Source organism: Populus nigra, chromosome 14 (assembly GCF_951802175.1).
Source record: "Populus nigra chromosome 14, ddPopNigr1.1, whole genome shotgun sequence".
Taxonomy (NCBI): domain Eukaryota; kingdom Viridiplantae; phylum Streptophyta; class Magnoliopsida; order Malpighiales; family Salicaceae; genus Populus; species Populus nigra.
Genome location: NC_084865.1, coordinates 12144298 through 12168748, shown reverse-complemented (window position 1 = coordinate 12168748; position 24451 = coordinate 12144298). Strand labels below are relative to the sequence as shown.

General features: G+C 30.3%; 2 protein-coding genes across 5 annotated transcripts; one reads left to right on the top strand and one right to left on the bottom strand.

Moving 5' to 3' along the window:
• Positions 1–13236: 13236 nt before the first annotated feature.
• LOC133672780 (salicylic acid-binding protein 2-like) lies at positions 13237–14692 on the top strand. The gene is made up of 3 exons (XM_062093309.1): positions 13237–13763; positions 13885–14022; positions 14202–14692. The coding sequence occupies exons 1-3, from the start codon at positions 13362–13364 to the stop codon at positions 14481–14483; spliced, it is 822 nt and encodes a 273-aa protein (XP_061949293.1). The 5' UTR covers positions 13237–13361; the 3' UTR covers positions 14484–14692.
• A 1396-nt stretch (positions 14693–16088) lies between these two features.
• On the bottom strand, positions 16089–20056 carry LOC133672430 (autophagy-related protein 101). 4 transcript variants are annotated; one of them, XM_062092840.1, is made up of 8 exons: positions 19883–20056; positions 19734–19770; positions 19276–19361; positions 18792–18887; positions 18218–18380; positions 17957–18116; positions 17306–17367; positions 16089–16528 (listed from the first exon to the last, which is right to left on the bottom strand). In XM_062092840.1, exons 1-7 carry the CDS (start codon positions 19913–19915, stop codon positions 17325–17327), a joined length of 618 nt encoding a protein of 205 aa, XP_061948824.1. In that variant the 5' UTR covers positions 19916–20056; the 3' UTR covers positions 16089–16528; positions 17306–17324. The 4 variants fall into 4 exon arrangements, with proteins under 4 accessions (XP_061948824.1, XP_061948826.1, XP_061948827.1 ...); XM_062092842.1 differs by having other exon boundaries at positions 16089–16468; XM_062092843.1 differs by lacking the exon at positions 17306–17367 and having other exon boundaries at positions 19883–20055.
• Positions 20057–24451: the final 4395 nt, after the last annotated feature.

Sequence of the window (24451 nt, the reverse complement as noted above, 5' to 3'; positions counted from 1 at the left end):
ATCCAAGAAAATTGAGTTTGCATCAATTGGACTTCTGTAGCTCTAGATATTAAATTTTGAATGGACAAAGGTCAACACTGGCAGAATGCGAGATTTGACTTTGCAGGATGTGATTTCCATGATCTTTCTCTTTTTATTTTTCTTGCATTACATTTCTAGAAAGGTATGGATGTTATCTTTTTAGTGCCACTAGAATCACTTCATTTCGATCTCTAGAACTCACGCTCTGCACAAAACATCAACTGAACATCAAATCTGCCAATTACCTTCAATTTACTTCTTTTTGCATCTTTCATCCAAAAGTACCTTCAAAACATAAAACAAAGAATATCAAGACATTTTATATATAAAACATGGACAAAACATTAGGTAGATGTGGGTGAAACTATCGAATAATATGATTACATCAGGAAGACAAAGGACAACATCAAGGCTAAAATGGATATATCTTTTTTTTGTCATCGTAAAAATATAGAGTTAATTTATGATGGGTCACGGGTCGCAAAGTCCAAAGCTAGCTTTGCCTTAGACAAGAATGCACAATTACTTGTCTACCAATGGCTTAAGAGTCTATGTTTTCCTAATGGACATGCTTCGAACATATCAAGGTTGGTGAATTTGGAGGATTGCAGATTGTATGGAATAAAGAGTCATGACTGCCACATGTTTATGCAAACACTCATTTCACTAGCTTACCAAGATTTATTGCTAAAAGGAGTATGAGATGCATGCACTCATGAAGATCAGTTACTTCTTTAGAGATATATGATCCAATAAGTTGCAAACACAACATATAGAGAGGCTTGAAATGAATATCGTTTAGACAATCTGTAAATTTAAAATGATATTCCATCTATCATTCTTCAACTCAAAGGAGCATCTACCTATACATCTACTGCTTAAGAAAAAAGTTGGAGGCCTAGTCCAATATATATGGATGTATCCATTCGAGAGGTTAAGGATTCCATATCCATCATAATTAAAATTATAGTCTTTTTTTTAAAAAAAAATATTCATTTAATTTCATGCAAGTACTTGTTCAACCTTAAGAGAAAAGTAAAAAGAAAAAGGAGCATGTTGAAACTTTGATATGAGAGACTTATATTATTAAAGAGATCTCAATATTTATCTTGTCCTATTTTGAGCCTCATTGGAGGATAAAAATCAATTGTGTTCCAAGGCATGACGACGGTAAGGAATTGTTTTTGAGTGAGAATTTGTCAATATTCTCTCATCCTAGATGACCCATACCCAAAAATGTTGTGATGAGAAAATATTTGACAGAAATAGAATTCAGACAAGCAAATAATTATGTGTTATTTACTGCGATGAACTGGGATCTTTTATTCAATAAGTATTTACACCACATATTATTACTTTCGAACAATTTATCTCTTATACTATCAGAAACTGATAAATTGAATTATTTTTCAAATGGTTTAGAACACATGCAAGGACTGTTTAATTATTCTTATCTCTTGGGATACTTAATTTCATTACACATTTCTCATTAATTATGATGGAGATGTAATTAATATACCAAGTTTATCAATTTAGAGGTAATGTTAGTGTTACTTTAAATTTATTAAGTTTAGGTCCTGAGAGAAAGGTAAAGTGCTATAACAGGTATTTCATTAATAAACATGTGTTTCATACTAAAGAGTATAGTTAAAGTAGAAAGACATATAACAATGAGGTATGTGTTAAGGGATCGATTTCTAATAAGTATGAAGCTGACTACTATAGGAAGTTAGAAGAGGTCATTGAATTGCAATATCATAGTGAGCAGAATAAAAGTCTTTTTATTCAAATGTTATTGATATGATACCATTGATAGAGGAATCAGAGTAGATCCCCATCATGGTTTGGTCAAAATTAGTACAAAGGCTAGACTTTGCAACGTCGATGATGTTTTTGTTTTTGCCAAGCAAAGCCAGCAAGTTTATTACACATACACCCCTTTTAAAAAGGATTGTCCAAGAGTCAATTGGTTATCTGTAGTGAAAACCAAACCCAGGAGTTGTGTCCATATTGTTTAGGATAGCAATGATGAATTCATTGTGGGAGATGATGTCTTTTAACTTGAAAAGTTAGTTGATCTATATCGAGTTGCTTCATCTAATGACTTAGAAGAAAATTCAAATTTTCACGTCGCCAAGAATACTTTGGTTGACTTTGACGTTGAGGAGTAAATAATGTTTTAAGAACTAGCGGACATACAAAAGTCAATGAAGATTATGATAGCGATGAAATCAATATAAAAGATTATGATAAAGATGACAAAATTATCAAAAATGACATTAATTTATTATTAAATGGCAAAGAAACATTAATTTTATGTGATTTTAATATTCTACACAAACCTCATGTTATTGTGTTATGTGTGCTGCTGTGATTTTAAATATTTGCAGGATATATAGATAATGAATACAAATACAATTTGGAAATAGAAATTGTTGTACACCGATAGAAATACTGATAGACTGCAAAATATCAATAGATATTCTAACATATTAAGGTCATCAGTACATTGCAAAAAGCATTTGAGCTTTTCATCTCTCAATTACACTGTTTATTATGTTCAATATAGAAGGTATCACCGACGGATTAAGTCTGTCGATATATTCCAAAGAGCAATGAAATCGTTTCCCTCTCAATTGCACTATTTATTGTGTTCAATATAGAGGGTATCACCAATGAATTAAGTCTGTCAGCATATTCCAGAGAGCATTGGAGCCTTTCACCTCTAAATTGCACTATTCATTACATATAGTATCCCCGACTGTAATAGTTGGTAGGTTTCTAAGAATTTTTATTCAATTGAAAATTTCAATTATACTTTATAGATGGAGACACCGATGAAAAAAATTAAATATTAATTTTTTATTTTCTAATGGTAAAGGCATTGCCAAAATTTGGCATGTATTTTGGAATTTTTTTATTAAATTGAAAGTTTCAATTAAAGTTTACTCTATAATAAATATATGTATTAATAAAAGAAAATTTCAAAAACAATAATCTAAAAACTAGGTTGAGTACAACTTGAGTGAACTCTTCACTCAATTACAAGGAAACAAATTGAATAAAATCAAATGGTTTATGGCAATCAAATTTAAATAGTTGTGTATTTGCAGGTTTAAAGATTTTGGGTAACCTTGTATATAGGGAAGGTGTTGCCAATTGTTTTTTAAATATGAATATTTTACGGTATCTTAATCTTTTAATTTGTGTAAATGCTTAGGAAAAGTTAATAGCGCGTCGTACAGACATGATCGGTGCTAGTTCTTCTAGTAGCGCTTTTGTTGACCATGACTTGTTAGGTGCCGACCAGATAGGAATCTCCGACATAGGCATCCACACTCGACGCGGGCTCGACGAGTGTGATGTCACTATGTCAAGATGGGGGTCCCTTCACAGTGGGATCCATTTACTAGGAAGTATCAGGCCTAGTGAAAAAATGACATTTCAATGTAAGTTTGTTTTTTCCCTCCACAACAACATGTTAATAATATTTGAAAAATGAATTTCAGTTAACGAATGTAATTTTTGGTTTACAAACAATGAGGCTGTCAGAACCATATTATCGACGATGAAATCATTGATGGAAATTCTATTATTTTTATAGAGTCAGGTTTCCAAACATTCTAAATTGAAACCTATGATTGATGCATGATTTGGAAGGTTTAAGGTTAGTATTAACTTAAATATTTTTTTATTTTAATTCAATAATTTTATTAATACTAATGAAAATTTTCTTTTATAAATTTTAACTACAAGGAAAAATTTGAATGGGATAGAGCTAGCAATGTTATTTCATGGAGGGTTTGGGAGAATCACACTGCAACTAGGTAAGATTGGAATGAAGATAAAACATTTCCATCCTTTTATTCAATTTTATTTTTTATTTACTAACATATAATTCATTTGTACTATATAGGTTGTGTAATTTTTAGTACGAAGCACAAAGAAAGACAAAAAATATGCTAAAGAAAATTAAAGAGCTTTCAGGTTTGAAGGAGGTGTCAGTTTGGAAGGATTTCAAATCGTTGTATCCATTGGGTGGAATGTGTTCAACACATGATGCCCGAACATTTCATGCGACGATCACACTCCAGTATAGAGAACTGGAACTGGTGTGTTCACAATTCTGTTACAACGCACACTAGCGAGTCCATTCTATTCATTTCGCATATGAAACAGATGAAAAGATTCTTTTTTTAATTACATCCATTTTTTATTGTTTTTTTATAAATATATTTAACTAACAATATTTTTTTACTGCAGGCTACAGTTCTTTGATGGAAACCAAGTCAGATAGAGCTTTTTCTAGAAATGCAGGTGTGGATTGATGACTAGCAAAAAGAGATGCAGTAGCTCGTGAATAGTCGAGTTCAAGTTGTATGATTGTTCTCAACCATTCTTTTCACCTCTGATTTCATATAAATAACTGTATGAAACTAATAGGTATCACCTTGATTGAAGGATTTTTTTTCTACCTACAATTACTTAAAAATATGTCATACTGGTGTTTTGTTCGATAGTTGATATATAGTTGTTAATACCTACAAGGACATGCGGGGCGGGCAGAATCACTATAGGTAAGGAAAAAGTGAGAAAGATAGGGAGTCTCCACCGATTGCATATTTTTTAGGTGTGATTGGCCACCATATTAATTTTTATTGATTTTAATAAATACCTAAGATATGAATTAGGATTTGAGAGTTCCCTTATGTTAGGGGAAGGTATAATTTACCCCTATCCACTCGTTCCCAAGAACGCTTACCGGTAATCAATAACCAATTTTTATTTATTTTTATTATCTACAATATAAAATCTCAAGATTTTTATATTATATATTTTTTTATAATCGACCAACTCTCAGGATCTCGGCACTCCTAGTGGGATCCTGAGAGTATCCTCGGTGTTTATTTATCTTACAAAAATTCCACTTGTTCTACCAACTATTTTTTGTTTTTTCAGGATTCCCCGATACATAGAATCCAAAAATTAATCTTATTTTAATTATAATTATTACCATCATGGCTGACTCGCCTCTCCGGGAATGTTCGAGATGGGACTTGAAAGGTATAACCTATCGAAATACTATTCAATTCTTTTTAAAAAAAATCTTGAGATCATTTAATTATAAATTTCTTGGGTATTTTTACATAGAATTATTCATAAATATTGGTGTTTATATATATATATATATATATATATATATATATATATATATATATATATATAACTTCTCCCTTTGCTATGCACAGAGTGTTGTTATCTATTTTTGGATTCCCTATAAAAAATAAAAAAAATACAAATAAGAAAATACAAAAAAATATATCAAAAAATATTCAAAAAAATCGAAAAATAATAGGAGTGAGAAAAGGATGTTGGAATGCTGAAAAAGAATAGAAATTGATTGAGGAGATTCAAAAATACAAGAATTGAAATTTTGACAGTATATTTTTTACTGATGAGAGCCCTAGGGACAAGGAAAATTTAATTTGAGAAAGAAAAGTCCAAAATCAGATGTTTATAGACTCAATTAAATTTTATCCAAGGTTTAATTGAATTTATGGAGGGTTTGATTGCAAGAAAATTGATTTTTTAAGTCAATTTAGGCTTTTATTGGAAGAAATTAAAATTCTGGAGTCCAATTGTAATTTTGAAGAGTTGATTTGGTCAAATTAGGGGCTTAATTGCATAATTATCGAAGTTTGATGGTCAATTAGGAACTTAATTGAAACAATCCAAAATCAAGGACCAAACCAGAAAAACACTAAGATCAAGGGATCCAATTACAATTCATCCGGGGGTTTGATTACAAAATTATAAAAACATACAAGTACGACTCACAAATATTCATTTGAATTTTGAAACGGCGCCGTTTCACTAAAAGCACTAATCGTTGTCTCCCTTAAGAAGCCGTTTTCAGCAGTAAAGAAACAGAGATACGTTTTGCAGCAAAAGCGCCAGATTGCTCCAATCTTGGGGCACGTTTTATGGCTGCTATCCCGTTGTTTCCAGATTACAAGGCGACCGTTACCACTTACCAGCACAAGACCGCCTCTGGCTTATAAAAGCGGGAGAAGAAGACTGAAAAGGGAGGAGAAAACAGGGGGGAAAAACAGAAAGGAGAGGTAAGGAAAGGGGCAGGAAACAGAGGGAGAGGTAAGGAAAGAGACAGAACAGAGGAGGAGAGAACGTGAAAAAAAGATTAAAAAAAAACAGAGAGTAGCCGGGAGGAAGAAGGAAAGAAACCAGAGGGGAATGACAGAGGAAAGAAAAAAAACAGCGAGAGAGGGGAAAGACAGGGGAAGAGACGACGAGCAGGAGACAGACACAGGGGAGAAAATAGGATATAACAGAGGGAGACCAGGAGTAATTAAACTGAGAGAGAAAAGAAATACGAACTGAAGAAGAGAAGAACAGGGGCAGAACATCAGGCAAAAAAACAAGAGAAACAGAGAAAAGAAAACAAGGAACAGAGGAGAAGAACTGAAACAGACGAAAGCACAGAAGAGACCAGCCAGCACGCCTTCACCCCTTTCGTTTCTACTTCCAGGTATGCGTTTTTCATCTCTGTGCATGCGATTTCCTTTTGCATTTTTACTGTTCAAGTGAATTATAATTCACTTGAACAGTAAGCACTCAGTTGTGCATCCTAAAGCCGGCGGGGTCACTGGCTGGGTCCAGCCCAGCCACATGGGGCGGGCTGGGCCCAGCCCAAAAACAAAAATTCAAAAATTCTGTGATTTTCTGCAATTTTTTTTACTGCATTTTAATTAATATCGGTTTGTATTTTTATATATTAATATTGGTTTGTATTTTTATACTGTAAAGATACAAATACGGTATTAAAATACCTGGTTTTCGTCAAAACACAAAAAATAAAAAAAATATTTTGTTTTCATGCATACGACCAAGTCTCTCAAAAATAATAAAAAAAAAATCATATTGTATTTTCATATAACAAAGAAAATTTCAAAAATATGTATTAGCATGCATTTTGGTTTAATAACCAGTTTATTAAAGTCACGAGAACTAGGCCAATATTTCAAAAATTCCAAAAAAATTATTTTGTTTTCTTTTAATATCTGGCGTTATGACCTTATACGTAAGACGTATTCCGGATATTAAATTCTTTGATTGACATCAGAATTACTCGATAAGATAAGGATCTCCTTACCGAGGAGGACTTTTCTTAAACCATAGACGGACCAATAACTAGAAAAAACAACCAGACTTTAGATTTTATCAGACAATAAAACAATGCAGCTTACATTAGGTAGTGCGTATTTGGGGTGCTAATACCATCCCTTTACGCAACCAGTCCCCGTAACCAATCTCTAAGACCAGTTAGGGTTCCTAGTGACCAAAATATTAGGTGGCGACTCCCATTTTATTTTTCCACTAATAAAAGACAAGAATTCTTTGTCTCCCTATATTTGCCACATAAGATAAAATTTTAAGGGTGGATGTTTTCGCCGCGACGTCGCACACGTGCGACACAGAGAATGGGATTTTATTTTCTTTTAATCACTCTCCCTAGTTTTTTAGTTCATAGCCTGAAAAAGGTTGTCAATTTCATTCCAATTCTATCCGGGAATAATTTAATTTTTTGTTTTTTAAATAAAAAATAATTTTTAGTTTTTATAGTATTAATTATATCTTTTAATTCGATCGTTGGATCGGGTTAAATATTTATGAGGAATCTCCTTACATATTGTTATATTTCTTACATAAGGTCAATTGGGTGGTAGGTGTTTTTCATTTGCTTTATTTAATGTTGTTATGATTTTATAATTTGAATTGATTTAATATATTATTTTTTTAATTTTTTTAATTTTTTTAGTACTCATCCAAGTTGTTTTTTAATTCGTTAAATTAATTAGATCATATTAGTTCAACTTTAATTTTTTTACTTGTATTTAAAATTTAAATTACATAATTAATATTTTAAAATATATATAAAAATGACAATCCCAAAACAACATCCAAAACCGAAATGTACCACAACAGAATAAACAATCTTGATTCCGACCCTTTCTATCCCCCCAAATGAATGACACCCAATATTTATATTCATGAGTGCTGCCCAGCTCATTGGATATTTATATTCATGAGGACTCCCCAGCTCACCATGATTGGGGGCTGGCTATTAATTTTTTTTTATTAAAAATGAGCTGGGCAGCACTTCATGACTGTGGGCTGGCTATTAATTGTTTATTAAAAATGAGATGGGTAACACTTCATGACTGTGGGCTGGCTATTAATTGTTTATTAAAAATGAGATGGGCAACACTTCATGATTGCCGCCCCCCAATTGAATTGGACGGCACAATCTATTTCTTGTTTGAAACAAGATCCAGTTCTTGCGGCTGGTGTCTATATATATATATAACGACTGTGATTGTTTTAGCAAAAAAAACAAAAAAAAATTAATGGGTTGTAACTGAATTTTTGACCGGATTTTATTGTGTTAGTCGGGTCATATTGAGTTTTTTTTTTTCCTGTTTTTTCTTCAACCAGGCCCGGTTCCAGTTCCTGATCGGGCGGCTCCCAAGTCAACCTGCCAAACTAGACCGGGTTTAAAACTATGCTTCTTAGACAATTTTTTTTCAATTTCAAATATTTAGTTTCATCCCTAACATAAAATTATTTTCTTTTTTCATTTCTAGTTTTTTTTTAGTTTTTTTTCAATTAAAAATTGAAAAGAATGTTCATTTATTGAGAATAAAGATGAATTTTTTCACTGAAAATGAAAAAAATAAGAAATGCATCACGATTGCAACTATTTTCATAAAAAAATCAAATCTATAATTTATTGGTTATCTTAATATTTTTTTTATGATAACCTAATTATAGAATATTAATTTTATTTGATTTAAATTGAAAGTTATCATAAAAAAATATATATTGTCAACTAAAACAAATTATATTAGACTTATAATAAAAATAAAATTTATGACAGTAATTAAATATGAAAATATAAAAAAACATAATCTTTTACATTGTTAAAAATTGTTTATATATAAAATAAAATAAAAATTATTGTTCCTGTCTTTTATTTATTTAGAAAACAGTAAAAAAATTGTAAACGAAAAACTATGAAAAACTTTTAATATATGTTTTTCCAACTAAGTATAAATTTGAAAAACTTGAAAACAAGTTTTTTGGTACGGAAGATTCTCAATTCTCTTGCCATGCCAAAGCATCGAAGATGTCAACAAAAACTATATTTGATTCGAGGATTCATTGGAACATCACATTTCTCAAGAATTTTAAAAAAATTCTATTAAATAATGAAATTAAAAAAAACAAAAAATAACTCTAAAAACCCAAAGTAATTAAAAAAATCATACTAGAGGATAGAATTTTAAAAAAATTGAAAAGATAAAAAAAAGAGCAATTTTTTTAATTAAATTATAAAAAAAATATAAATTTTAATTTATCATCAACTTAATATTAAAGGAAAAAATTAAATAAAAATATCATATTCAAGGATGAAATTTAAAAAAAATATAAAAGATATAAAAAGGAGACCAAGAAACATAAAGGAAATAAAATTAAACCTATATTAAATAATAAAATTAAAATAAATTAAAATAAAAAACAAAAACACAAAAAAAAGGGGCGAAAAAGCTTTTTATTGTATGATAAAAAATAATATGAAATACCATTTATTATCACCTCAATACTAAATAAAACCTTATATTAAATGATGAAAGAAAAAATAAGATAAGATTAAAAAAAGAAAAAAAATACCAAAATTTTTTTAAAAAAATCATATTAAATAATAAAATTAAAAAACAAATTTAATAAAAAACCAAAATATTCAAATAACCTATAAAAAAAATCATATACCTATTACAAAAACTCATGTGGGTTTAAGAGAGGCCCGTGGGTCTGTCTTTATTTCTTTTTTGAAAGAAAAAAAAATACATACATTACAAGTCGTCTATTGTCTATGGAAATGTATCTTTGAGACATCATACAAGAATGTTAGTTTGTCAAAATCACTTTCCTCCACGCGCCGCTCTATACCCACCACGTCTGCTAGCTCTTGCTGGACTCTTTTTGATCCTCTGGACTCTTCATTAGCTCTGTCATGGCCCATTTTATTGCCAACACCACCGTCTCTGTCTCACCAAATATCACATCCTACCAGAATCAATTTAAATTCTATTTATTTACTGGTGGTTTTTTTTTCTGAAAAGTAAATTTCAGGAAAATAAATTATTTTCTGATGTTTGATAGTGTAATGAAAAATAAGTTATAAAACACTTTCCAGTGTTTGGTTATATCATAAAAAATGAGCTGGAAAATAACTTATTATTGTTTTATTTTTCTCAAGTTTATTAAAATAACGAGAAACAAATCTTACAAATTAAAAATTTGAATGGGAATGAAATTGAAAAAAAAATAATTTCATAAATTATCTCAAATAAAATAAATAATAATTAAAATAATAGAGATCAAATCTAAAAAATAAAAAAAAATGAAAGATGAAGAAATTAAAATAATAATAATTAACATTTCATAAATTATTTCAAATAAAATAAGTAACAATCAAAAGAATGAGGATCAAATTTGATACATAAAAAATTTCAATAAAAAAATAATAAGGGAAAAGCAAATAACAATTATAAAAATGAAGACCAAAGTTAATATAAAATTAAATTTTAAGAGGTGAAAATGAAAAATAAATATTCAAAATAATATATATATATATATATATATATATATATATATAGCAATCAAAATTTTGAGGACCAATTTTGATATAATCAGCAAATAATATGATATTTCTAAATTTTTCACAACTTCTAGAAAATGTTTTCCACCTAAATTTTTTAGGAAAATACTTTCTAGAAACCAAGTCAAATTTTTTTTTAATTAGAAAGTATTTTTCGTTGATCAACTTTTCTAATAATAAATAAATATAAAAAATTTTAAAAAATAACTTTTTTCAAAATAAATTTTAAGAAACAAACATATCTTATATCTTAGATTGGTTAGTAATTCCTTCAATTTCATCTACCCATAAATAAGAGAAGTGTAGATTTGCACGTTATTGATTTTTTGTTTCATTGGAATTGAAACGACAAAAAAACTGGACTGCAATATCGAGATCATATAGTTAAATAATGCTATTGTGTCCCGACAGCAAATCCAACGATAAAAAAAAAAATTAACCTAACTAAATTTTAAATAAAAAAATCCATTAATTTATTTCTTTTATTGTATAAACCAAAAAATAAATAAAATTTAAAAAATAAAAAAATAAAATTTAAAATATTTAAGTTCGGCAAGGTAAACCTAATAGTATTGGATCTGGTTACCAAGCCAAACCTAACACATGTTAAAAGAGATTTAAATCTGGCTACTAAAATAAATCTAATATAAAAAATAGATAAAATAATATTTTTTAATTAAAAAACAGTAAAAACAACGCTACCATATCACTATAATATCATTCCCACAGTGTTGTTGATATTACAATTAAAATCTAAGTTTATAGTAAATACACAATATTTTTCTCATGCCGAATGGTATAATTGTAGGGACTGAAGAGCCTAGAGATACATAGATTTATAGGGAGCTTTCTTTTCCCATTATTTTTGTTTATTAGCATGGATTTTTAAAAATATTGGTAAAATAATATATTTAAAAAATAACATCAAACAATCGAATGCCACGTGGATGTGGTCCTTTTGATTTTCAACCACTCATCTGACCATTTTCCACCTCCCTAATCTACCAGCCCTACGTATTGGGCATAGTTCTTGCTTGTTTGGTAACGAGGAGGCTGTGGGTAAGGTTCATCCATATCTGTATGGCACCGCAAGTTTCAGATAAACAGCTGCTCGTCTTGTTTTTAACTTTGAAAAATCAGTGCGAGTAAATAATTTACTCGCATTGATCACATGAAAAATTTAGGGTTTTTTTGAAAAACTAGTGTAATTAATTGATTTTACTTGTACTATTTATGTGAACATGAATAATATTTTTTTTGTTTGTTAAAAAAGTAGTTTAAGGTAAATTAAATTTACTCGTATTATAATCTCAATTTTATTCCTGATAATATTTTACCTAATTTTATTGCATTCTCAAAAAAATCATGAAAATTATAGTTCTTATCGAATGAATTTTGTACGTAATGAAATTGTAATTTTTTTTTAATAATGAGTTTTACTCGAAAAACTAGTAATTAATATTATTTAATAACACTACATAAATTAGAAGGATATCGCATGATGATGTAGCATTTGTGGAATTTGATTGCAATTCCAATTATGTTCTTGTCGGGTCCGACTCAGTTAAAAAAAAATTAGTTTTTATTTTTATTTTAATTGTGTTTTATTCAAAAAATTAGAAGGATATTGTTTGATGACGTAACACAAAATTCAGTTTTTCTTATTGCGTGCTTAAGAAACCATGAAAAATATAGTCATTGTTGAATAGATTTTGTATGTGATGACATTGTATATAGTTTAATGGAATAATAAAAAATATTTGATATCAATATTATTTATTTTATGATGTAATAATAGTAGTTAAATCTACAATATTTAAATTAAAAATATTTTTTCATTATTTTATAACTTCAATTCGAAAAACATTTTTTTAACCAAACACATTAAATTATTTTTTGTTCAACTTCAATTTCAACCACAGTTTTAACCAAACATATATTTTTCCAAACTAAAAGTACTTTTTATAAAATAATTTTTTTAAAACCACAACCACAATAACAACCGCAATACTAAAGACACATGCTAAATGAAAATTTAAAAATAAAATAAAAAATATTATTTTAATTTTTTAATGTTTATTTTTTATGTGCTTTAAAAAGAGTTTTAAATAAAATACTATTTTATTATTTCTCTTACAAAAATATCATTCCTATATATACAGTAAAATGCTAAAATACTGTGTATTAGGATATTTTTAGTAGGTTTTTTTTTTATTTTTTAAAATTTATATTTTTTCAGTTTATATTTTATAAGATTATACTATTATTATGATTTATGTTATGAGTTTAGTAAATTTATTCAAATTTTTTTTATTAATTTTAATTTTTAATATTGAGCTGGATTATGTTTAGGACGTGAACTTTGTATATTAAATATATTAAAATAAAATAGAATATTTTAGAAATATTTTATTATTAAAATATACATAAAAAATTATATTTATAGTATTTAAAAAGATAAATTTTGATCTGTTTGGCTCTTCTAAATATCTCCTTGGAAATTCTTTGGCCGCCAACTGTGAACTTTCTCTTCCTCCGTGAGGCGGGGTCCAAGATGAATAAGTAATACAGAGTGCATCTATCCACCCTATATACTGGAATGCAGGTGCTTACCGGCATCAAAACAACAATGGTAGAGACCAAGAATCAGAAGCATTTTGTTCTAGTACATGGAGCTTGCCATGGGGCTTGGTGCTGGCAAAAGTTCAAAACGCTGCTTGATTCAGCAAGTAACAGGGTCACGTTGCTTGACCTTGCTGCTTCAGGCGCCAACATGAAGGCAATCCAAGATGTAGAAACACTTGATGAATATACGGAGCCTTTGTTAGAGTTTCTGGCCTCATTACAACCGAAGGAGAAGGTTATTCTAGTAGGGCACAGCCTAGGAGGTTTGAGTTTGGCTCTTGCTATGGAAAAGTTCCCAGAGAAGATTGCTGTTGCTGTTTTCTTATCAGCTTTCATGCCAGATACCACACACAAGCCATCATTTGTCTTGGATCAGGTACTGCTAGAAATATTGGCAAAAAAAAAAAAAATTAATAATTCTTTGAAGTGCTATTTGAAAATATCAATTGCTTCTCAAGTTGAATTCTTCTCTAATTTTTTCCCCTGAATCTATAAAGTATAACGAGAGGACCCCGGCGGATTCCTGGTTGGACACTCAATTTTTACCATACAGCAGCTCTCAAAGTCATCTCACAACGATGTCTTTTGGACCCAACTTCTTATCCTCCAAGCTCTATCAGCTAAGTCCACCTGAGGTACCTTTCCTGTCAATATCTTCAAATTCACAGTTACATTAGTTGTGGACTTTCTAACATGACAGTTAAAGTAGTCTTCGCTCTTCTTTACTCCTTTTGATCAAGTCAAACCTGGTAGAGCAAGCGCGCTGCAGGTTTTACATGATTTCTAAACATGCCTTGCTTTTGTATTTTTCAAGGATCTTGAGCAAGCAAAGACTATGGTAAGGCCAGGATCACTGTTTCTGTATGATTTGTCAAAGGCAAACAGTTTCTCCACGACGGGCTATGGGTCAGTCAAACGAGTGTATGTTATCTGCGATGAAGATTTAGCGATACCAGAAGAGTTTCAACTCTGGATGATTGAAAACAGTGCTGTTGAAGAAGTTATGGAAATTGAAGGTGCAGACCATATGGTTATGTTTAGCAAGCCACAAGAACTCTTCCATTGTCTCTCAGAGATAGCAAATAAACATGCTTAAGCTGTCCTTATCAGCACCCATAGTATTAGTGGTTTGCAGATACATGTATCCATCTGAGACTGAAAAAGAGAGAAGGAAATTAGGTTATTTCCAACAATAATGAGTGGCATTGATTGCTCACGTGGTCACTAGAATAAAGAGACAAGATATGCTACTGCGTGTGTATTTTTAATGTAAAATGTTTTATTTATTATTTTTTAATTGTTGAAGGGTTGCTGTCTTTCCATTAATCTATTGCATAGTTAAATAACTTTATTATTCTTCAAAACAAATAATTACTTAACTATAGTTTAGGGTTTTTTGGCATTTTATATTTTTTATTTCAGTGTAATTATGATATTACTCTTAGATTCAAATTTTTTAAAACTTCACATTAGAGGCTAAATCCGAATTGAAAAGGTTTTTTTTTTTATTTAATAATACTTGGGTTTGGAGGGTAGGAAGATGTTTTTGAAAAAATTAAAAAAACTTTCAAAGTTTTTAATGCGTGCATTGCATGTATCAGCGTGTCACCGACTTCGTTGTCTTCATGAGACATGTGTCAAAAAATTAATTTTGTCATATCATTTGATTCATCATCAACTTGTTGAATCTTTTTTGTTTCCTTTTCTTTTTCCTCATAGAAAGTAATGCCTAACCCTCCACTTTCTCATATTAGCTCTTCAAGTTCCTTTTCTTTTGATTTTGTCCTTGATTTTTTTATATTTATTAGTTTTGTTTTAATTCATTTATCAAATTTTCTTGTTTTTTTATATTCTCCTTTTATTTTTTTATATATCAAATTATATTCTCATTCTTTTGATATTTTTCTTTTTATTTAATTTTACCCTTTCATTTTTTTCTTCTTTCATATTTGATGCTCAATCTTTTTCTTTTTTGTTTTTGTTTGATTTGATGAGGGTTTTAAATTGAGAATTTTTTTAAAATTTTATTATTTATCATTAAACTACAATTGAAATTTTTAATTGAACTTTTGTTTTAATTTAAATATTTATAATAGAGTGACAATGAGTTTTTTTTCTTAAAAAAAAATATAAATATTCTTTATTTTATGTTAGAAAAAAATTTATCTAGCCTGCAACGCTTCACCAATCTTGTTCTATAGCTAAATCAAAATGATAATTGTTCTTAAGTGTTCCCAGTTGAATCAAGTGGTGGACGTACCAAAATGTTCAAAATGAACAGTGAAGTTCAATGATGCCTTTGGGTCTCGGACAAGAAGAAAATCTGAGTAATTGAATTGTTGACACTACAAAATAGAAAAGAGCCAGGCGAAAACTTATAATTAATAATATCAAGTGATAAATTCAAAGACTCGAGGCCTGCAGGGAGCACAAGTTTCTTGTCATTGAATTTTCAATTTAACTGTCAGACATTTACGGTAAATGAGGGGCGTGAGGCCTATTAATATGGCTATTCCCTCGTATTCAAGGTTATGGGTAATTTCTGCGTGAATCCCACATAAAATATACCATTTTCTCAAGAGGTTTTAAGCAACTTGAGAATGAAGTTCACATGGCATCCAAATTGGACAGGTTGCTTGGAGTCAAATTGCCGAATCATGCAAGCATTGCAAAATTGCAACCCTAACAAAAAAAAATCGCATACTGGAAACATAATACGCATAGTATTATTGCACTAGAATCAACAGAGTACATATATTGCACTTTAAGTCGAGTAAAGAGAGAAATGGTAAAGGGGCAAAGGAGAGATAAAACAAAGGCAAATATTACGAAAGATGATGCATCTAAACAAGCACCGAGGGAGAATCAAACCCTGGTTGCCCCATAAGTCTGCACAAGGTCGCCGCCCACCTGATATGTACACAATTCAAGATATCACGAACATAATAGAATCTTTTTAACCTCCAAGTAGTCGACGAAGCGGTTCAGGTGGCCAACTATTATAATCAACTGAGCATGGTTGGATGCCCGGTCTGTAGCATCCTCTTGAACACATCCATCCCAAAAGGAGAATCCGATGAACTGAGTAATGGCAGTATAATGTTAACTCAGCAGTCTAATCATGAGCCTCAGAGAAATTTCCTAACAAAGAGAAATGATGACACAACAATATCTTATTATCAAGACAAGGGCAAGGCCTCAAAGGGCATTCAATGAATCCTAGTAGATGCCAACTACAGCTAGAGTAAATATAAGTGCAGCTTGTTAGTTAAAATGCCAGTAACAGACTTCTTTGATTTCTTTATCAGGTAAAATCAACATTGCCAAGCCAGGAGACTGGTTTTAGCTGGCATCACAGGTGTAAGCGGTTCCAATCAACTGGACCTGTTAATTTAACTTGCATTTGTGCACTACATGAATAAGGGCTGATAATGAGGTTCACTGCCAATGCTCCTGGGTCTTGTGGTTGGTGTTATATTACCCACCACTCGACCAAGGTTCAAGCATTGGTACCGACAACAAGAATAAAGGTAGTTCACATTATTGGCTAATAAGACCTGTAAATCACTTTAGCACACTTGATGTTATTTTCGTTCATTAATTCTCTCCATTACATAAGAAAATGCACCTCTGCCACTCAATTTCAGTTAATTGAGTACAATTTGCCATAATTGAAAATTTCTCTCAGCTAATTGAGTAGTCTTTTTCACTACTTGAGTAATCATCAACTTTCCTTTCATTCCCATTAACATCATCACTCACTCCCACCCTCCTTATCAAGTAGTATCATTTTTTATTTCGCAAATAATACTTAATGGGCTGAAATAAAAAATACAAGGGTTTAATTGATTGAAATGATAATAAAGAGGCTTTTATGATTAATTGACAAAAAAACAGGGTGCAAATAATGAGTTTTACCAATTTTAAGAGGTATATTCTAGAGCGGTTGCTTGCTCCCACTGCGAACAAACCGTTTTCTTCTGTGGAAGCAACTATTGATCTAAGTAATAAAACAATCCAGCGAGCCCAAAAAACAATAGCATATAAAAGCCACAAGGAATGGGCATGTAAGCATGAAGCTACATGGAAGTCATTTCAGTGACATCAGCAATTATCTGCAGATTATAATGAATTTAGATGAATGCCTTTTTCATGAAGTGTGATTGTTCACTCTTACAGCTTCCACATTCAGTTTTCTCATTTCATCTAAGAAATGTGAATGCTAAAATGTTTCCTTTCATATGATTATCGCTTTGTCAGTTCTGTTTGAAGAAAGGAAAGATCTCATGAAACAAATAAGTGGTAAAACTACTTCATAAAAAGAACTTTCATGAACCAGAATGCAGCTATACAGATATAATGTTAACAAATGCTGAAAAAAATCATCCACAACAAAGCTGCTACAGAAAAATGAGAGATTAAAAGGAAAAAAAAATCAAAGAACAAAAAGGTAAACTGTTCTAGAAAGAGAAGCATACAACATGCTGCAGCTTAGAAACACACATGACAAGTAACTTTTTTATGAAAATATTGTTTTGTATCACGTGTACGGGGAGAATTAGGACTGACCTTGGGATGGTGATTTCACAGGGAAAACAGATAATGTCTTCATTTATGGGGGGAACATGATCTTTTTTCTCATTCACAAATTTTATTATTTGGAATAAAACCTCATGAAGAGATGCTTCAAGTGCTTCCCTCCGAACACCCCTGTCCTCGGATACAGTTTCTATAATGATGAAACATAGTAAAGTCAGGGGGGGAAGACTTCAGCAATTAGAGGGTTAAGCATTGATAATTCATCTGGTTGATACATAAGTGTGATGTTACCTCCTAGGTCAACCATTGGTTTTGAATGATGAGACTTTCCAGAGTGTGCTTTAGTATGTTGTGTTACATGCAAGTTGACATACCAATGTTCCCAAAACAGGCGTTCAGTTTTGTTGAACCATGATGGATGTTTGTTTTTCGTTTCATAGAAAGATAAGCATATCTGCATGGTCAATCCAGAAGTCAGCAAACTATAGAAAGTGTATAAGAGATGAAAATCGCTAATTTGTGAATGAAAGAGCAAGCTATAGGAATAATATTAGAAACAGAAATCATGTGTAAACTATGCACATGAAGTATGTTAAGCATCCAGAGATTAGTATGCATAAGCACTAGAATTTTGGTGGCCTGACACTTGCAAGTTACCTAATGATGACAAAGAGGATGAAATGCATGAGCCAAACACAAAATACAACTTCAAATATTAACTAACACTAGGAGACATGAGAAAAAGAAGAAGACAATGACCTGGTCCACTGAAATGAAAGGAATGTCTTAGAAAACTATAAGATAAATCCCTGTACCATTAAACAGTTTGGTTGGATCAACTTCAAGAATGCAGCATACTGCCTACCTGACTTTTCTTATTCGGGTGTTTCTCTACCCAACTTATGAATTGATCAATCTTCTCCTCTATCTTTTTCTCAAGTTCTACATCACCACATTGTACCTAAGTGATAAGAAAAAAAGATGGAACAAAAAACAATCAGCACGATATAAACAACAACATCCAGTTCAAAGAGAGACATCAGAAGTTGAAGTGTTGATCTCCAGTCAACCAGCAATTCTGCAGGGAAAGAAATCTGCACACATTCATTTTTGCTTCGTTTAAAAGCCAGAACATTTTTTTCATTTGCATTTTTTTCCCATGGTGAGTCCACACTTTATTTTAAATAGTGAAAGTGCAACATCAACAAACAGTTCATAAGTAATGTACTCTCCCATCACTAGTTCTTACATGAAGTTTCAAGTTTTCACAAACGTCATCATGAAGCTCTAGATTGTTTTCATCCAAGAGAAATTGTAGCAATAACATGAAAGAATGTAGAATCACTTACATATGTAATGTCAAAAAGTTCCAAATCAATGTCTTTAGGCCGGACCAGACCCAAAGCTCTATGAAACACAATCGTGTGTAAGATGCCTGCAATCAATTTCACCTCATCAATTTGAACACAAAACACACAATGAATATAACCATTATCACTTTACAAAGCCAGAATGAGACAAGATAACATCAATTGCCCAAAACGAATGCACTCAAAACATGATACAAAATTAATAATAATAAAATTTCATTTTATCCCATAACCGTACAAGTAATAACTCACTAATCTTCATCCACGAACATCAAATTCTCCAAGCAACATAAGAAACACTCAAAACTCTTAAAACAAAGTACACGCAAAACATGACACTAACTAATAACATATATGTATATAAAAAAAAAACTTTAACCCCTCAGAAACCTCAAACTCGATCAAAACACAAAACCCAGTTTCTAAAATTTACTCACAACGTAGAACTTCTCGTATCTCAAAGTGCTCAACTTCCTGAAAAACAAAACAAATTTAATTTAATTCAAACTTCAAAATCAAGAAAAACCAGAAACAAAAACACAAAAATTTCACTGATAAAAGAGATTAGACAGTGGTTTTTGATTACCAGTTCTTTGAGTTGGCAGACTTCACAATTCATGATGATCGCTGATGATTTTGCTAAAGTGGAACCTCAAATATTGAGAAGTTTTTTTTTTCAAGTAAATAGATTGGGGAAGTAAATGACGGGTCGGTGAGATTAAGCTTTTTATTGAAGGAGATGATCTTCTTCTAATGATTGGATTACTTATCTTAAAAAACCTATTTTTATTAATTTAAGCTAGTGTGTGTTTGGTATTGTAACTATTTTTATAATTATTATTTAAAAAAATTAAAAAGAATTATAAATTTTAAGTTTTTCTCTACTGATATTCAAAATAAAATTTTAATTAAGAACTATGCAAAACCTTACGTTTATTATATTAACTAATTGAATTTATAGTTGTGGCAAAACACAGTTATAATTATAGAAAAAAATAGGCACTAAATTTTGACCGTTTAAATTAAAGAAAAAAATTTGAGTGACAATGAAAAAATTTGATTTAATTCATGATCAAATTAACTTATAATTTATTTTTTAAAAAATATAAAATAACATTGTTTTAATTGATTTATTTAAAAAAAACAAATTAATTCAGATTAATTCAAATTAATTTTTTTATTTAATAACTCGAGTTATATCTGTTTTATAATTTTGATTGGAGAATGAATTTGAAATTACTTATTTAACCTCTTATATAGGTTTTTATTTTTAATTTTTTTTTCTAAAAAAACTAAATTTTTTAACCATCGTTACACACTAACACACACACCAAAACACCAAAACTATAAGTTGTTCCTTGGTCTAATCCGTTAACTCACATTCGAATTTCAAACATAACGAAAGAACAGTTCATTCAAACAGTACCTTTTTTCTTTTTTCTTTTTTTTATGCTTTTTTTAATTTTAAATTTACTCTTTTTTTCGATTTCATTTTCTAACATAAAATTTGGGAATTAAACTTTATAATTTATTTGATTTGTTTTTTTATAGGTTATCTTAATTTCATGAATTGAATTATGACTTATACGGTCTAACTCGGTTGACTCAGTTTTTTTTGTTCTTTTTGTAATTAATTTTTTTTTAATTTCATCCTTAACATTGAGTTATTTGATAATTAATTTTCATAATTTGTTTCGGTTTGTTTTTTATAAGATTATTTCAATCTCATGGCCCAAGTTAAGAGCTTGACAGATTAACCTCGGTTGACTTAAATCTTTCTTTATCCTTTTAATTAGTTTTTTCTTTCAATTTTATTTTTCAACAATGGATTGATTAGGAATTGAGTTTCATAACTTATTTTCATTTGCTTTGTATTGGGTTATCCTAATCTCATGACTTAGATTTGACAGGTTAACTCGGATTAACTTGAGTTAATTTTTAATTTTTTTTTAATTTATTTGTTTTTCAATTTCATCTTTTAATATTGAATTGAATGAGAATTGAGTTTTATAATATTTTTTGATTTGTTTTCTATGAGGTTATCACAGTCTCATGATCTGAATTGTGGATTTTACATGTTAACTTAGGTTGATCCAAATTGATTAAATATATTGTCATCTTAATATTTTTTTTAAAAAAAATATGTTGTCTTGAAGTTTTTCCAGTTAAACTATGTGTTTTCTAGTTGTTTAGGTTATCTTTAAACTTGTCAAGTTGACCGGATCACATTAAATCAATTTCTAAATAGTTTAATTTTTTTCTTGAAAACACGTTAGCAACGTTTAAATATTTTTAACGTTGTCACACCCAACATCGCGACGGCCTTAAAAAATAATCTCATGATTTATGGAAAAAGAGCAGATTTCTAGTATCTTGTTCTTTTAGGAAAAAAAGTCTTGTTCAAGGAGTCGCCACCTAGTATTATGGTCACTAGGAACCTTAACTGGTCAACAGAAATTCTATGGCTCGGGATTGGTTTCGTAAAAAGAAAGATATTATCACCCCTTAAACGTTCTGCCTAAGGCAGACTGCATTGCTGATTTTTATCTTAAATTGCTAAACATTTATTCGCTTATGCTATGATGATTTGTTTATAATATTCCTGACTCTGACGCCAGTGAATATTGAAGCTTGAATAATTCCAACTCTGGCGTTGGTAAAAATTCGTAGCTACGAAAAAAATTAGATCAATAATTTTTATTCCTTACTCTAGCGCCAGTGAATAAATAAATAAAAATAAATTTATTTTTACGCATGCACATATTTTTTTTATTTTTCTAGCTAAATAAAATAAAATATAACGAATAAAAATAATATAAATTTAAACTGATATTTTTATTCCTGACTCTGTCGTCAGTGAATAAACCAATAAATTTACATTATTTTTTTTATGCATACAAATTTTTTTTATTTTTTTTACTTTTTTATTTTTTTATTTTTATTTTTATTTTTTTGGGCTGGGTCCAGCTCAGCCAGCCTGGCCCGGCCACTGGTCCAAGCCAGTGGCCCGGCTGGGCAAAAGAAGAAGAAGCACGCGTGAAGTAAATTCACACGTGCATGAATAGTGTGAAGGTAATTAAATTACCTTCGCACTGCATTTGAAAGTTTTATTGAATGCAGAGAATGGAAACTTACCTGTGCAGCGGAGGACGGCGACGAAGACGATGGCGTGGTGGCTGTTTTCTTTTGTTTCCCGGTGTGGCTCCACTGTCTTTTGGGTTGTTCTTTTTCTGCAGGAACGAAATGGTTGCCCCTTCGTTTTTCTTTTCTTCTCTTCTCTGTCTCTTTGCCCTTTTTGTATTTGTTCTGTTTCTGCTTTCAGCTTCCCGGTTCTGCTCTTATTTTTAATTTTTCCCCTGGTTCCTCATTCCTTGTGATGAAGAACAGAGGACGGTGCTGGCTTCTCCTTTCGAAATTTGGGTCTGGTTTTTTTTGCTGTGTGTGGCTTGCGTTTTCTTAGCTTTTTTCTATTTTTTTTCTAGGTTTTTCTTACTTGTTTTTCGTCCCCTTTTCAGTCCAATTCCCCAGCTTTGCCCCAGTTTTTCTTCCCCCTGCCGTTCATGGCCTTTCTTCTTCCCTCGGTTCTGCCCTTTTTCTCTGGTTTTTTTGTCCCCTTTTCAGTCCAATTCCTCCTCCTTGTTGGCTGCGACTCCCTCTCCTTTTATAAGGCCAAAATCGGTGGTAACGGCCGGCCTCCTAAATGCCCTGTAACCGACCCTTTAAGCGCCTTCAATGCTGAAACTTAAGCGTTGGCTAGAAACTGATGAAACGGAGGAAGAAGACAGTGAACAATTTTGTCTAAGAAACGGCTCTGTTTTCCCATCAACTGCTATTTATGATCTGGTCCTTGAAGTTTTGAAATATTTGTAAATAAGCCCGTGGATAAAATTTAATTGGACCTCAGCATTTCAGTGTTTTTTACAAAACAGTCCTTGGACTCTAATCTAGCGTAATTTTGACCCCAGTTATCCCCAAACTTTGGTAATTCTTCAATTAAGTCCCTGATTTTATTAATTCAATTAATTCCAAACTCAATTAAGTCTCAAAACTTATTAATTCTCCAATTAAACCCTTGATTTGATTAATTAAATTAATTCCAAGCTCAATTAAGTCTCAAAACTTATCAATTCTCCAATTAAACCCTTGATTTGATTAATTAAATTAATTCCAAAGTTTAATTAAACCCAAAAACTTCCAATCATGTTACCCTTAACCCAAATTTTAATTCATTCTTCATTTATTTTATTTTTACTTGTTTTTCATCATTTCTTTCATTATTTTTTCAATAAATAAAATAATTAAAATAAGAAGGTAAAACATTGGGTTATGACAAACATTTTTAAAAAATTAATCCAAGGATAGCATTAGAAAATGATCTAGTGTCAAAACCAAATTTCCATTTTCATTCCCATCAAAGTTATATGACCGTCTCTTTTTCATGTTGTTCCCTAAATTCAAAAGAACCTATAAAAGTATTTTTAATATAAGTTTTATGGATTTGAGTTTGAAGGATAATTATTAAATCTGGTCCATTATTGATTCAGAAAATTCATTATTTAAAAATTAATACAAGTTAAATTTTAATTAAACAAGACAAGATATTAACTTGATAAAATTTAATTAATTTGGTTAAGTTTTCACTGATTTGGTTGATCAGAGAAAACCCAATTAAATTAACATTAAAAAAACAAATATAAAAAATTATATTATTTTAATACAAATAATTAACCTAATAACCAAAACTCGCAAGTTTATCCAATAACCTAAACCATTATCCATACAATTTCTTACATTTAGTCTAACAACTATAGTTTGGAGTTTTAAAAAATTGCGAGTAAAATACTAAATGACAAACCGAAACCAAAACCTCAATCTCTCTCCTTATCTATCTTATCTAATGTTAAAAATGCAACTTATATTAATTTATTGATGAAAATTTTATTTTTGATAGTCTTTCTTTCAACTCATATTTGAACTCGAAATGTTAGTATGCTAAACAACTTATCAATCAATTATCCATAATAATATGTCAAATGGAAGATTCCAACGTTTTGAAAGCTTTTTTATTTTCACCCCTGCAGTTTTCCTCTTGATGAATTCATGCCATGTGCATCTTAAGTAATAAATTATTGTCAGTGTAATTAAAATTTGTGGT